Source organism: Panulirus ornatus, chromosome 37 (assembly GCF_036320965.1).
Source record: "Panulirus ornatus isolate Po-2019 chromosome 37, ASM3632096v1, whole genome shotgun sequence".
Lineage (NCBI taxonomy): Eukaryota > Metazoa > Arthropoda > Malacostraca > Decapoda > Palinuridae > Panulirus > Panulirus ornatus.
Window position 1 is genome coordinate 22922331 of NC_092260.1, and position 15706 is coordinate 22938036.

At 44.0% G+C, this 15706-nt stretch overlaps 1 protein-coding gene and 1 long non-coding RNA gene across 2 annotated transcripts in view; one reads left to right on the top strand and one right to left on the bottom strand.

Annotated features, from left to right (window-relative positions):
• LOC139760596 (troponin C-like) overlaps positions 1-15706 on the top strand; it is a 47884-nt gene that overhangs the window by 26077 nt on the left and 6101 nt on the right. Inside the window, exons 2-3 of the mRNA XM_071683976.1 lie at positions 13218-13242; positions 15120-15263. Of these exons, the coding sequence (XP_071540077.1) occupies positions 13218-13242; positions 15120-15263 (169 nt within the window). The remainder of the gene's footprint in view (positions 1-13217; positions 13243-15119; positions 15264-15706) is intronic.
• The window catches only part of LOC139760597 (uncharacterized), a 121291-nt gene that overhangs the window by 887 nt on the left and 104698 nt on the right, over positions 1-15706 (bottom strand). The gene's annotated exons all lie outside the window — the stretch shown is intronic.

The following is a 15706-nucleotide window of genomic DNA, read 5'->3' on the forward strand; positions in this document are numbered from 1 at the left end:
TGGCACCTGATGTACTTACATCATAATCTAAAACTTATTAGTAGCTTCTGAAGAAATGACGAAGTTTATTCAACATCCACATCTACAGTGGAGCAGTTGTATACACTGAGAAAAAGTTTTTTGTACGGATACAAACAAATATTGTTTTTTCCTTGGAGTTTGTCAACAAGCGGATACTCCGCGGTCAATAGAGAGACTCGATATTTCATTATTTCTCAATTTTTGAAATATATTTCGTGGACATAACAGCTATTTCTAACTTCAAAACTATTCTTGATAACCAATCATATTCTAAAATACATAATAACACGTTTTGGGTTAAAATATATTACCTCATTTGATTAACGCCATCCCCGTGGTGGGCTGCGTCCTACGCACTCCGGGGTATTTAAAAAAGTTTCACTAGAAAATTTTAATCAAGTGGAGAATGAAGAGCGCAAGCCGACCATATTAAGTGTGTCAAATAGTGTCTATTATCGGCAACATGCTGTCCCATCCTCCTAAATATTAAGCATCGTTAGTGAGGGTGGCTGGCTACCAGGACACCTTACTTTAACAAGAAGAAAAACAAAATTTCCACCACTGTCCGCCCTTAACGCTCTTACCTTGGAAAATCAATGGATTTCTTTACGCCTGATACTTGTGATGATGTACTAATATTTGACGTTCACATAACATTATCGTTTTAATGAACCATGGGTTCATATGAATAGCCAATTTCTGAGCAAATTGATTGCTAATATGCCGATTACGAACCCAACGCCCGGGGGAAACTGCCCGTCCACACACCCTACTCATGACGCTACTGCCGAGATATTAACGTCCGCCGAATGTGAAAAGCGCTAACTGCTACGCTACGTAGGAGGTCCATGTAAATATATATATATATATATATATATATATATATATATATATATATATATATATATATATATATATATAAAGGAGCAAAATCTAAGGAAGAGTGTTGTGTAGAGTTGCATCGATTGCCAGAAAGTACAAGCTGATGATGGGAATAAGGTTCATGTTAGGGGCTAAGAGTCCTCATGAGTAGAGAGAGAGAGAGAGAGAGGGGGGGGGGGGGAATAGGTTAGCCGGGGAACCTGCAAGGAAGAGGCTTGGGGTGACGGAGGACAAACTCTTAGGAAGAGAAAAAGAGGAAGACAGGACAAGGAAACGCGTAAAACCTCGAGGTAAACAGATCGGAAATTGATGAGAAGTCTTGTGACTCGGTGTCTTTGACAGCTTTTTTTTTTTTCTTCCCTTTTTTCTTTTTCTATTTTGGGAGTAACGAGTTCCGTACCATACGCCATATCATTATCCTAGGCCAGAGCCTCTAATTCACTTCAATTATCCCCTGTAATGAGAGCCAGCCTTCGGGGAATCACTCCCTGCCCTCTTCTTCGCCAGGCACGGCAGAGAAGGGGGGAAATGATGCCCTCTAATTTCGGAGACTGAGCTCTAGTTACCATCGTTCCCGACCACCTCCCCTCCCATACTGCTCCTCCTCCGCCTACTCCTCCTTCTGATGCTGTTGGGGCCTCCCTCCTCCTTCTCTTCCTTCTCCTCCGACTGGGGCCTCCTCTTCCGTCTCCTACTACTGGGGACTCCCCTTCTTCCTTCGCCTCCTACTGGGGGCTCCTCATCCTGCTGGAGCCTTCTGCTCATTTTGCCTCTGCTGGGGCCTTTCTCTCCGCTTTTAAAGACGTGTTTCGCCGTCCGGACTCAAGCTCATAAATACTCAACAGATGTGTGTGTGTGTGTGTGTGTGTGTGTGTGTGTATTTTACAAAGATAGACAGAAACGATATTATCGTTAAGAGGAAACTTTGGCGTATGGATAAATTCGTGATGGATGTCGTGGTCGAAGAAAACTACCCGAGTTTTGTTGTGGAAGATTGTGTAGTGGATGGGAATGGACGGTTTCACAAAGGTCGCCTGTTGTGTACACGAGGCCTTATCGTGCAACGCTATTGGTACCCAGACCTCTTGACTGTTGTCTCGTTTGTTCCTATGTCTATTGCCAGTCTGATCCTAGGTCTACAGTCTGTCTATCTCCAGGTCTGTCATCTGTCTGTTCCCATGTGTATCGTCTATGTCCCCAAGTCTGCTGTGTGTCTGTTATCCGGTCGACTGGTTGGTCCCCTCGCTGCGCTAGACTGCCGCTGAGGGAGGACACATAACGCAGCAAGAGCCATTATCAAACACTTGCATCTGGTGACTCCCTCAGTTATTGGCTGAAATAATAATCAGTTATCACTTACCTGATTGACTAGTCCTAATGGTCGCCTGCTTTGAGAAGCGAAGTATGGAGTTCGTCACGGGTCCGAGAAAAAATATTTTGATATATTCATAGTGTAAGTAAGTTACGCTATTTAGCGATTTGATCAACCAAGAGTAATTTCTAGAGACGAGATGTCTTATCTCTTCGTGCAAAGGACCCTTATTCATAGTGAGAGAGTACCTGGTTTTAGGATCCTCCTCAACACCTGTAGGAGCTGCTGAAAGACTATTCGGTTGGTGGTGGATACACGTAGCTTGACGTCGAGGGGCCTTAACGACCCTGGCGGAGGATGGATGATAAGCCTAAACCCCAAACAGCTAACCATCTTCGTGCACCACCAGACCTCTGTCGGAGGCGAACCATGTGTACCCTCCGTGTCTGGGCGTCCTTGACGACTTCCTGGTAATATCCAGGAGTGTAGTTCCCCCTGCCACATCATCAGAGAGAGAGAGAGAGAGAGAGAGAGAGAGAGAGAGAGAGAGAGAGAGAGAGAGAGAGAGAGAGAGAGAGAGAGAGACTCATGGCTGTGGTATCCAGTGAGGTAAGCCAAGTATAATGTTTTCTTTCGTCTGCTCTCTTGCATTACGACCGAGTAAGATCTACTGAAAGCCATCTGTACACTGCAGTGAGGTAGAGAAATGTATATATGAAATTATAGGTTACGTTTTTTCCAATTTTCTAACATTAGTCTAAAGGTGTGTGTGTGCGTGTGTGTGTGTGTGTGTGTGTGTGTGTGTGTGTGTGTGTGTGTGTGTGTGTGTATGTAAGTAGATACGCCAACTTAGTCTTTATGACACAGCTTCATAAGGATACACACTCCATATGACCTAGTTGTTTCCAATTTCCCATAAGCGGGGCATCAGCAAACGTCGTCTGCTGCTGGCGTCTGATGGAACACTTCTCAATCCACTTCCTCCAGTAATTAACTTCTCTAACACAAACACACAAAAAACACACACGGCGAGTTTTACTTCCATGTTCACAGTCTGGTCATAGGTAACCATCCTCTTCGCTCCATCACCCGTTTTTAAATTATCTCTTCTCCTTCTTCTTCTTCTTCTTCTTCTTCTTATGTTCATCTTTTTCAAATTTTTGACCTCTATTTGTTCAGATTTAATCAAGTTTCCTCAGCTTCTTCAGGTTCTAGTCTCCTCTTTCCTTATCTTTTGTCCTCGTCTACGCACTTATCAAAGCTGTTTCGAGTCGATATCAACGCTAGAGATTAGTATTTCTCCTCTAACGCCATCTAGACATATCGTGTATTTCTCATCCCTTCTAAGGCCTATCCAATCTTCAAAGCACATTAAATGAAGCCCGCGTATACGTATAACACGTTCTTGTACACATCTATGTTATTTCATTCCGGCACGTTACGAAATAACGTATTACGAAATCCTCTTGTGACTAGGAGAAAAAAATGAACAACAAAGATATCTTTTTCTTTTCGTGTTGATGAAACAAGGAATACAAAGAGATTTTTCTCAGTGACGAGGAAAGAGTACTGAGATTTTTTCTCTCTCTCTCTTCAGTAGGAAGAGGACAAAGAGCACAAAGACCTCTAAGAAAATATTGCTTAGAGGTGTAATGTAGAGGTGGTGTCCCAGTGGCAGTGGAGGAGTATAAGATAACAACTACTGGTGTGGATGTGAAGGTTGGAACCTCAGTGGAATCTTCTTGTTTACGCTGGGAGACTGATGGTGAAAACGGTGAGGCTGGATCAGGGCCTAGGCTTGCTCATCTTCCCTGGGAGACGCTGAGAGTGGAACCCCCAGACTTCTCTTGGGCTGTAAGGCTCGGCTAACTAGGCCTGTTACGTCCGGTTGTTTGGTGCATGGCTCCCGAAGGAAGAAGATCCAAGCCTAGTCATGAATTGGGTTCCTCATCCACCTCCCTAGGGAGGCACCTAGTCTATATATATATATATATATATATATATATATATATATATATATATATATATATATATATACATATATATATATAATTATTATCCTGTGATACAGTTGTCTCATGAACTGGCAACCCATCCACACTCCATTAGCCTCGTGACATCAGTGGACGAATCACAGCCAGGCGGGGTGTTAGTGTGAGGGAGAGGGAGGGGCAAGGGAGGGAGGAATGAGAGGAAGGGGCAAGGGGAAGAGATAGAAAGGAGTGGGAAAAGCACTAAGCAACAAAAACAAGAACAACAGCGACGAAAGTATCGGTAGCAAGTACCAGTAACAACTAAAACAAAAGAGATTACGAATCAACAGCAACAGCAGCTGCAGCAAAAACAGTAACAAGAGCAGCAAAAACAACGACAATGTTGACAAGAATAGCAGGAAGAAGAAGAAGAACAACAACAACATGAATTACTTCGACTACTAATACTACTTCTACTACTACTACAACTACTACTACTACAACTACTACTACTATTACTACTTCCACTACTACTACTAATAATGATAATTATAATAATAGTAATAACAATAATAATAATAATAATAATAATGATAATAATAATAGTAATAATAATAATAATAATGATAATGATAATAATGATAATAATAATAATAATAATAATAATAATAATAATAATAAGAATAATAATAATAACAATGATAATAATAACAATTCCTCTCCTACCCTTGTTCTATTAAGACAAAACATTTCACGCTTTGAGAGAGAGAGAGAGAGGGAAACACTCCCATGTCCTAATTGCTCATTTCTGTCAGTAAGATAAAACACAGACAGCTGGAGGAGTCTGAGTCTGTTATGCTCCGGAGACAAAGACCGACACACGTGAGGGCACCACCGACCACGATTGTCTTCCGCTCTGACGTCTTTCCACGTTCGTCAAGAACAATATAAACCACAGCAACCTATTCTTCCCGTGCACCTTGTTCTCCCACAACTGCCCACGATTCTCTACATTGAGAGACTCACTGAAATAAACACACACACACACACACACACACACACGCACACATCCACACACACACACACACACACACACACACACGCACAAGATATGCTCATATTTACATGCATAGAGACATACAGATGCACATACATTCAGACAGACGCGAGTGCAAGACTCCTTCACTGTATTGCACATGAGTCAGCATGGACCCGCCCAGGGGTCGGGTCTGCTTTATAGGTTCAAATACTAAGCTCAGCACTCGGCCTATATTCAATCTAGCTGTTCATCCATCCCTGAGGGTTGACTGTGGACCGACTGCCGCAACCAGGATTCGAACCTACGCGGGGCTCGACCCTGGGCAGCTCGCAAATGCGTCACGTTAATCGCTACGCAACGGAGATCTATATAATTTTGTTTTATAGTTATATCCCTGGGGATAGGGGAGAGAGAATACTTCCTACTTATTGCCTGAGTGTCTTAGAAGGCGACTAAAAAGGGGTAGGAGCAGCGGGGACCTGGAAATCCTCCCGTCGTAATTTTCACTTTTCAAAATGATGGAACAGAGAAGGGGGCCGAGTGAGGACTCTTCTCTCTGAGGTTCTTGACGCTAATTCGCTTCCGCGGGAAACGGCAAATAAGTATGGAAAAGAAATATAATATGATGACAGACTTAACAATGTGTTATATAGTGGCGCTGCTGGTCTAGAGGCCCTAAACTGGTAGCGTCCTGAAGTCGTCAGAATCTATTCTTAGATGCGTCTACTGAAGAGCTCCTCAAAGATGGTGGACGAGGCATGAGCTGAGCACCTCAAGTGTGGCTTCCTCTTCGTCAGCGTCTCCTGACGGTGGGGCCGTGACGACAGGGTTGCAAATGGTGAGGACCTCCAAAAGTGTGGGTTCGTTTCTCAGCCTCGTGGTGAGCCATACGCGCCAACCATGTTTTCTGGCAAAATAGCGTTATAGGCGCTCGTCAGTAACTAATCCCCCCCATCTCTCTCTCTCTCTCTCTCTCTCTCTCTCTCTCTCTCTCTCTCTCTCTCTCTCTCTCTCTCTCTCCCTCCCTCCTATATAGAACACTTTAATCCGTGCGCCATCTCTCTCAAGTGAAGGGGGCCGACTTTAACCTCGATGGAGATAAGTCACAGGGATGGCATTCTCTCTCTCTCTCTCTCTCTCTCTCTCTCTCTCTCTCTCTCTCTCTCTCTCTCTCTCTCTCCTTTCCTTAACCCCCGTCTCCTCTCTCTCTCCCTCTCTCTCCCTCTCTCTGTCTCTCTCTCTCTCTCTCTCTCTCTCTCTCTCTTTCCTCCTGCACACACAAAGGAAGGAACCGAATTCCGATGTTTGTTTCCACATTATCTCTTCCTGTTCCCTCCCTCTCCCCTTCCTTCTCTCATATTGATAATACGCAATCGGCTGTTCTGACAAAACCAAATGTCTGACAGTAAAGAAGTGGTTTGTCAAGTGGTTTGTATACGACTCATTTGAATCCAGCAAAACATCCCAATCTTTGGCTCTTCTTGTATATGTAACATATAAAAGTTATTGCGATTTTGATGGCAGTGTGGGTTGTGTTAGGCGACGTGTCATCAGAGTGTGTCAGTGATTAGAGGAGAGTTCGTGCAGAGAAACGCTTGACGTAGTACTCGAAATGTTGTTCACGACGCCGGTGGAGAAAGGTAAAGTGCCGAGGTAGTGAATTATGGCCACCATCGTACCTATCTTCAAGGAAGGAGACTGGAAAAATGGGCTGAACAACAGATTAGCGATACAAGGCGGGACGACCTTTAAAGCATGATGATACGGCCCGTATGCACGATGATACGGCCCTTATGCATGATGATACGACCCTTGGGCACGACGATACTATCTTCGAGCATGATCATACGGCCCTTAAGCCTCATGATACGGCCCTTGGTGTCGACGTCACGACCTTGAACACCCCAGTACGAACCTTGGGCAGGTCGGTATAACCCTTGACCACGAACGGCACAACACTTGGAGATCAATAGGCTGGCCTTTGACCTGGGTGGACATAGGTCAAACTAAGGGAAAGGGATGAGTTAAGGATGTATAGATGGAGGTATAAAGGGTAAGGAGGTGTGGCTAAGGGTGATAATGAGGTAAGGGTAAGGGCACACACTGAGGCATGGGAGGGAATAAGTTGTTACATGAAAGGCAATGGATGGAAATATGATGCAGGGAGGAGGTAGTGCATGTGAGAAGTGTGTGAATATGGCATGAAGGTATCAAAGTGCGTTGTCGGTCCTGGGTGGTATAAGGGGCGATGGGTGGCGGGTGGTGGTCGGTGGTTGGTAAAGGGGGAGATGGGTGGAGGGCGGTGGTCGTTGGGCGGTGAAGACGCTGGTTGGCGGAAGTTCTTGACTAATCTGTCAAGGGAAAGCCTGGTAATATGTAGGTCAAGGATAAAGTCAAGTCTGCACAGGACATCAAGGAACCTATCTATATATTCTGTAATCCACACTGAAATCTTGTCTGATACTTCCTGGTAATTTATATGTGTGAAGGTGTGTGTGTGTGTGTGTGTGTGTGTGTGTGTGTGTGTGTGTGTGTGTGTGTGTGTAAAGAAATATAAAGAAGAAAATGAGGGCATTTCTTTCTCTTCATGGCTAAGAAGACCAGTTCTTGCCTATGCATTATCGGTTTCTATTAATCATCCAGTGATCTTAACATCCTGAACCAACTTTATAGACACGAAGTGACTGTTTTTCACTCTATAGTTCAACATTAAACTCTACCTTCACTGTACATGACATGTGTCGGGATAACAGTGCATTTACCTCAAATAAATTGTCTCGAGTCACAGCCGTGTTCTGCGTGAATAAGAACAAGGACGAAGTGAGGAATTCTTTCTTATCCTTTTTTCCCCTAAAACTCCGTCTCACCACCACCACCACAAGCCAGGAGTGAGAAAAATGTGAGAAGGAAGGAGGAAAGAGATCTTCAGGGGGTCCAGGTGTGGCTGCAAATAGGTCACCCCTCCCCAGATGTCAGGACTAAAAAAACAAAACAACAAATCTTACATCCCAATCACACCGTCCTGAACCTTCACGTTAGACACCCATTATGATACTTGCAACTGGCGTTGATAGTGCGGGTCAGTCCCCTCCCTCAGTAGAACCGTCGTCTGGACTGGTGGTGCCTCAAGAGTCCAGAGTGGATCGCCTGATCTTTGCCGTCACAGGTTACACCGCGAGTGAAAAGTTACCTTTGGCGAGGCTGTATCATCGGGAGGTACACAAGTCTCTTTCCTATCCGACCAGCACAGACAACTGTTGCTGAAATATTTTTCCATCTCGTCCAATTGTCGTACAAGCGAAACGTTTTCTATCCAATGCAGGAAACTGGATGACTTATCTAAGAGTACTAATGATGCTTTCATCAGTGGGGCTGCATCATACTGGTACCTTTTAGCGACTAGGATGATACCAACATCTTACGTGCTCGTGTCAGCTTTGCTTAATGCCATCATGCGACTCTTGATCACTGGCTTCATTTCGTTTTCCAAAGGTTCACAATCAGAGACATTTGCAAGGCATCTTTTAGGGGATGGGGTCTCCTTCTCCTCTTGAGAATATAGAGTTTTGAAATCTGAAGTCATAAGACTCAACTCTATCTGCTCGGCTGATGATGATGCTGCTTCGTCACACCATTCGTCGCGGTACAAACTTTCCCAGTCACTTATGAGAAAACACACCAGTTTTCTGTGGCAGATAGTGAACGGATCATTGTGTCTCTGTCTTACCTCATTGCTCCCTTAGAGTGACCGAGGCAAAAGCTATGATTAGCTCCCGATTTCAACTGTTGTATTTAAGTATTCATCTCTAGTTTGAGCCCATGTATGCTGAAATTCAGTTCCACCATACCTTATAATCTACTGAAACCTACATCGGATCCTCTTAGTGGCTAGAGAGGTCGCGTCATCACCTCCTTATGGTCATGAATGTCGCTTGTGTAACAGCGAGACGCCGGGCTGGTGATATGCTCGTTCGTTAGTTCGTTGCATAAGGAACCATATGTCTTGCAAATGCACGGTGCTATCTTGCCGCGGCTATGGACCGGCTCACAGAAATGTCCGATTATCTCAAGTATGAGGACGTTAATGGCGCCCTTAGGCTTTATCTCTTCGTTTAATTGCGTCGTCTCCACTTCTTATGGCCTTTTTTTTAGCTCCTAAATTATCATCATTATCCAATCAAAATAGTTCATGCTATAAATCATTTATTCAGTAAGTTATCAGAATAAAGATAAGTGAAGGTATCGTTCGTTGAACTGTTTAGATACAGTCTCCTGAAACTCGTTTTGTACGTGTTTCGTCGCCTTCTTTACTGGTTCAGTAGTTTCATGTGCTTCGAACATCAGTGTGTGTGGCGTAGCCTGGCACAGAGTGTCCATTAAGGACATTTCTCAGGGAGCTACGTACAGTGTTGGTTTCACAGCACTTCCAAAGAAGTTGTACCGTAAAGATTCATTACGTATGAACTTCAGGGAATTGGCCTAATCCACATACTCACAACAGCGATATAATCACACAGCAAAGAGATAGCCGGTATTTCTCGAGTCTTCAGATTAAAAAAAGAAACCGTTTAGATTTATGAGGTTTTGTCGTCATCAATCCCTGTAGGTATGAGATGTCTCACATTGCTGCCGTACCTTGGAAAGGTAGGAAGAGAGACGGAGAGAGAGAGAGAGAGAGAGAGAGAGAGAGAGAGAGAGAGAGTCACATGACCTAAAAGACGGGAAGACGGAGCGGCCTCACCAGCCACGCATCTGTCACTCATTGGCGACAGCTCATTTATCAGTGACAGTTTCAATGTAAATGGAATGGAGACGACCATCTCCTCCTCCTCCACCTCCTCCTCCTCTCTCCCCGCAGCCCGTCCCTCCTCCTCGTGGGCAACATCCGTCATGGGTTATTTGGTATGATTTTGCTGACGTCTATGTCAACGGGCCCCTCTCGGTGTCTATATCATGACGGATTGCGAGCCTCCGCCCATACCTCCACACGGTTGGTCACCACCCTGCTGTGTGAGGGGCAGGATGCCAGAGCAGTTGACAGTAACATAACCTCTCCATCTGGCACGTTTCACTCCTACGCATCACTTAAGGCTCCCCACCCACCCACTGTCACACCGACGCTCAATGTGCCTGCACGTTGTAGGTGCCCCGCCCCTCGCAGCGCCCCACGATCATGACGGAGTGCTAAGCGCGCACTCGCAGCCTCCGTCAGCGTTTTAAAATTACATTTGGGGAGCGCGGGGGGGAAAGGAGGGTGGTCAAACGTGTGCGCAACTGGGTATTGATTGAGCGTATGTTCCTAGGTACACATATTGGACTTTGAGGGTTATTTACATATCAACAAGTCCGAATTATTTACATATCAACAAGTCACAGATGACATTCAGGTCACCACTGGGGTATGAATATATAGGGTGATATTCAGGTCACCACTAGGGTATGAATATATAGGAGGATATCCAGGTCACCACTGGGGTATGAATATATAGGGTGATCCAAGCGTACCCGTGTTGCATTTTCCCGTTGGTGGGAGGATATGATGAGCAGATATTCCAAAGATTATGATCGTTGGTACATACATGACTCTCGTGTAGACTCAGGCGTCGAAAATGTATAAAGACTTGTCTGTGTGTGTGTGTGTCTGCTGGACCAACGGGGAAAAGAAAAAATTTCGGACTACTGCTGATATATCGAGGTCATATGTAATATGGAGATATATGAACAAGAAATAAAGGGAGAGAAACAATGAATATAAAAAGACTTAAAAGTTGCACACACACACACACACACACACACACACACACACACACACACACACACACACACACACACGTTATAATGTCAACACAAAGAGATCAATGCACTCACATATTTCTTTCATATTTCACCCGTTTTTCACTCCTTTTTTCCTCCGCCATGTAGGTCACCGAAAACTGTTTAAAAATAAAAATGATATTGCCAAAAAAAAAAAAGAAAAATATATGCCTATCAGAAAGTTCGCGAGTGTAAAAATAGCCAAGAGCGGGATGGGGGTGGAGGGTTGGGGGGAGGTGACGTCTGTAACGGTCGTGTTTTTAGTCACGACAAAACAACATTTTTCTTTTATTTTTTCATTATTTTTTTCCTTTGTCAAAGGTATCCATCCACTGTTTTTCATAGTGGGTTTGATACCGATGGAACATAAGCGTAGTCTGCGAGGTTTGGAGAGGAGGAGGAGGAAGAGGAGGTGGAGGAAGAGGAGGAGGAGGAGGAGGAAGAGGAGGTGGAGGAGGAGGAGGAGGAAGCCCCCATCCCCCCTCGCTGCTGCTGTACACCTTCTCATGCCCTGGTGATGTACCAGGAACATTACATTTACTCAGTTCATTTCTTTAACCTCTACAGACACGGAGCCATAACGTTGTACCAAGTGACTTGACGTCATGCGTTGAATGTATCAATCAGGAACGCTGTGACGTCATGCATTGAATGTATCTATCAGGAACGCTATATACTGCAGTGACGTCACGCGGCGAATCAAATCGCATCGTAGGCAAACAAAGTCATTTAATCACATACAAATCGACCAATAAGAGAATTAGTTCCTGACGAACCATATAGTCACAGCAATGTATAAAAATAGCTTCCTTTTTTTTTTCTTTTAGTCTGTCCCCCTCACAGAACCAGCAATATCAAAACTCTCTGGCAACAGGTGACAGAGGATGTTCAACCCAAAATATTTTCCCGTGAAACGCTCCCCCCCAATTTTCGTGTGGCATAATATTGAAAATCATAATGAAAAAGAAGAGAAAAAAAAGAGAGAGAAAAATGCAATCGCTCCGAAGCACCAATCACTTCGAAGCATGACCCAAATATCATATGAAGCTGTTTTCCTTTCTTCTTGTGTCGTGATCGTGGAAGGGAAAAAAACAGCCACTGTTACGTACAGATGCTAGAAAAAAAAAGATTGTGAAAAAATACAACATGAAAAGGATGCAACGAAACCATATTTAATACCAGACTCCCAATGTAGGTCATATTGCTATACTGTGGTTATATCATGAAAGAAAACATGCCTAACCAGTACGTTTTGATTTGTATAACAGAAAACACCTTAAAAAAACGAAGCACAAAAGCGATTTCATTATTTGGCCTACAGGGGTGCTACTCTGGTCAACGCTAACTCCTCGTCTGTCTGTCAGTCTGTCTGTCTGTCTGCCTGTCTATCTGTTCAGGTTATACTTGGTGAATCAATAGGCTCTTAGGAAACTCAAAATTTCAAAGCTTCTCCAGTTCATCTCAAGGATAATTTGATGTCATCAGTGTTCGTAAAATCTCTCTCTCTCTCTCTCTCTCTCTCTCTCTCTCTCTCTCTCTCTCTCTCTCTCTCTCTCTCTCTCTCTCTCTCACACTATTACGAGCCTCAGTTCTCCAAAGTTCCTCAGCGTTCGCCACAACATCATTTTCCATAGATGTAGCCGTACGACACAAAATTGTCGTTTCCTTGCCCTCTTGTGCACGACGGTGCGTCCTTTGAGCACGACGGAACGACCCCCTCGAGCCCCCGTCGGTCGGTACGACCCTCGAGCACGACGTCATGATCCTTGAATACGTCGTTACGACCCTTAAGCATGATCGCCAATCCCTTTTAAAGTGAGGTCACTAATTACGTCGTGACGCCCAAGGGTCGAAAAATCTTGTTCAAGTGATGTTAACGAACGAAGCTAAAGTCAGCTTCACGTATGGCATTCTCGAAAGAGGTGTAGCTTTAGCCTTTGATATAGTTTTACAACACTTGTCTGTTTTCTAACATTCCCTGGTTAACAACAATCCCCAGTTTCGAACCATTTGAAAAATGTCTCTCTTTCTAAAATTCCCTGTTTTTTTGCAACCACCTTTTCTCGTGGTTTCCTGTTTTGAAACACTTCCCTGTTATTCTCTTTTTCTGTTTCAGCATTTCCCCATTTTGCATCACTTCTCTGTTTAACAGTTTTCGTATCATTTCTCTTTGCAGGATATTGACGAAAAGACTATGCATGGTGAGTGTCTACGGGTCCACCTCACGGGTCCCTTTGTTTAGCACAGTAGCCTTTAAAGGCTTACCAGTACCTACCTACCTACCTACCTCCCTACCTACGAGTACCTACGAGTACTTACAGGTCACCAGCACTTCCCCACGAGGACGAACCTACGAAGAGGTCCGGTCTCAAGGCAGGGCTAGCACGTAGCACCCACTTCAAGATGACCTAGAGTTAGGAATTAGGAGTCGTATTGAGTTACATATGTTGTCGAGTGTTGCGTCTGTGAAATTATGATGGTGATGATATGAGAGAGAGAGAGAGAGAGAGAGAGAGAGAGAGAGAGAGAGAGAGAGAGAGAGAGAGAGAGAGAGAGAGAGAGAGTCCCAGGACCTACAGTTACATCATTAAAGACGTCCATCAACAAAATTAGAGAGAAAAAAAACCTCAGGTAAATTTTCTCTGGCTCATGTGTACCCAAGGACCTTAATAGAAGGCAAGACATTAAGAAGAGTGGGATGTGGTGCGAGAGGGCATATTAGTCAGTGGGAGGTGCGTACTGAGTGGACTGATGATGTGAGTGGGTGATGGGAGTGTGAAAAGGCTATACTGAGTGGGGTGAGTGAAGTGAGAGGAGAGGGGAGGGGAGGGTCTTGACTCTGCTGGAAGGAAGTGTAAGAATCAGATCAGAACGAGAGGGTTAAGGAGGTGCGAGAATGAGGTAAAAGTGTACGAGAAAATCACTCCGTTAATCACGTATATGATTGGGCGTAATGAGTGGACTGATTAGCGTGCGAGGAGAGGAACAGTGACTGGGGCGGCGAGGGGTATCAAAGGAAGCCAATCAATGAGGCAAGGAAAATTATCATTAAGGTAAGGGAAATGATAGTGAGGGTAAGGAAGATGATCGTTAGGGTAAGGAAGATGGGCAGGAAGGTAAAGGAAACAGATCGAGTAAGTAAGGAAGATCATGAAGAGGACAAGGAAGCCGATGAGAAAGGTAAGAAATTTGATAAGGAGACTAAACGAAAATAAATTCAGGTTCACTCACCATTATCTCCATAAGGAAGACACGCTTTTATACTGCTTTAGAAACATGAAACTTGCTTAGATAACGATCTCTTCTCACTGAATGATATAACAAACTAGTATGATAAAATGATTAGCATTTAATGATATACGTATAGCAAGATCTTCTCCCTTCTGTAGATCATATAACAAACCAATATGATAAAATGATTAACATTTAATGATATACGTATAGCAAGATCTCCTTTCTGTAGATTATATAACAAACCAATATGATAAAAGGATTAGCATTTAATGATTTAATGCAGGAGTAGTAAAATGATATAGTTACCCTATGATAGTCGACACATGCCATTTTCTAGTATGACATTGATCAAGGAGAACGCTTAAAGCCATCGGAACCTATTAACTCTATAAATACATGATACAACTCGCACACGCGCAGCTACGACATCATACAGCAGGTGAGGATGCACATATGTATATATATAAACATAAACATTGTGTGAAATAAAGAAATGAAACAAACAAATTTCCTTTGTAGAAGATCCAGTGTAACGTAAATAAGGACTGCCAAAATGTCCCCGCCTGTCTGTCTGTCTGTCTGTCTAACTTGAACACCTACTTCCTTCTTCCAAAACCCAAAAATCCATCACCATATTTATTTCGCTCTCTCCTGGGTGACTACCATCTACCTCCTACTCCTCCTCCTCCTCCTCCTCCTCTATCTACCCTCCTCCACCTCCTCCTCCTCTTCCTCCTCAAAAGACCCTTACCCCTAAGTCGCACTTGAGCGTCGTTGCCCCTCCCCGAGCCTTTCCTTCAAGGGGATGCTAACTCTCACACCTCGTTGCTCTCCTCTCCCCCAGTCCTCCGCAAGGCGTTCGCAACAGTGGACAAGCTGAAGAGGGGGTACGTGGAGGCCAAAGACCTCGAGGGAATGTTCAACAACATGGGCACCGCCTTCGACGTTGAGGACCTTAATGAAACCATCAAAAGAGTTGACATTGATCGTGAGTGAACCAGTCCTGCATACTTTGCCATATCCATTGAGCAGACATCATTTCTAGCGTCTGTTCCATTCTCAGTCAAGTCTATTAATCTTTGTGGGTAAAGTTATCTCTAAGAGAAGAGTAATAGATTTAATAACCTTAGCTCTTTGTGTGTGTATATATATATATATATATATATATATATATATATATATACTTGTCCTGGAAAGAGGGGCAAGTATGAAGTCTGTTGGGGATGAGAGAGCTTGGGAAGTGAGTCAATTGTTGTTCGCTGATGATACAGCGCTGGTGGCTGATTCATGTGAGAAACTGCAGAAGCTGGTGACTGAGTTTGGTAAAGTGTGTGGAAGAAGAAAGTTGAGAGTAAATGTGAATAAGAGCAAGGTTATTAGGTACAGTAGGGGTGAGGGTCAAGTCAATTGGGAGGTGAGTTTGAATGGAGA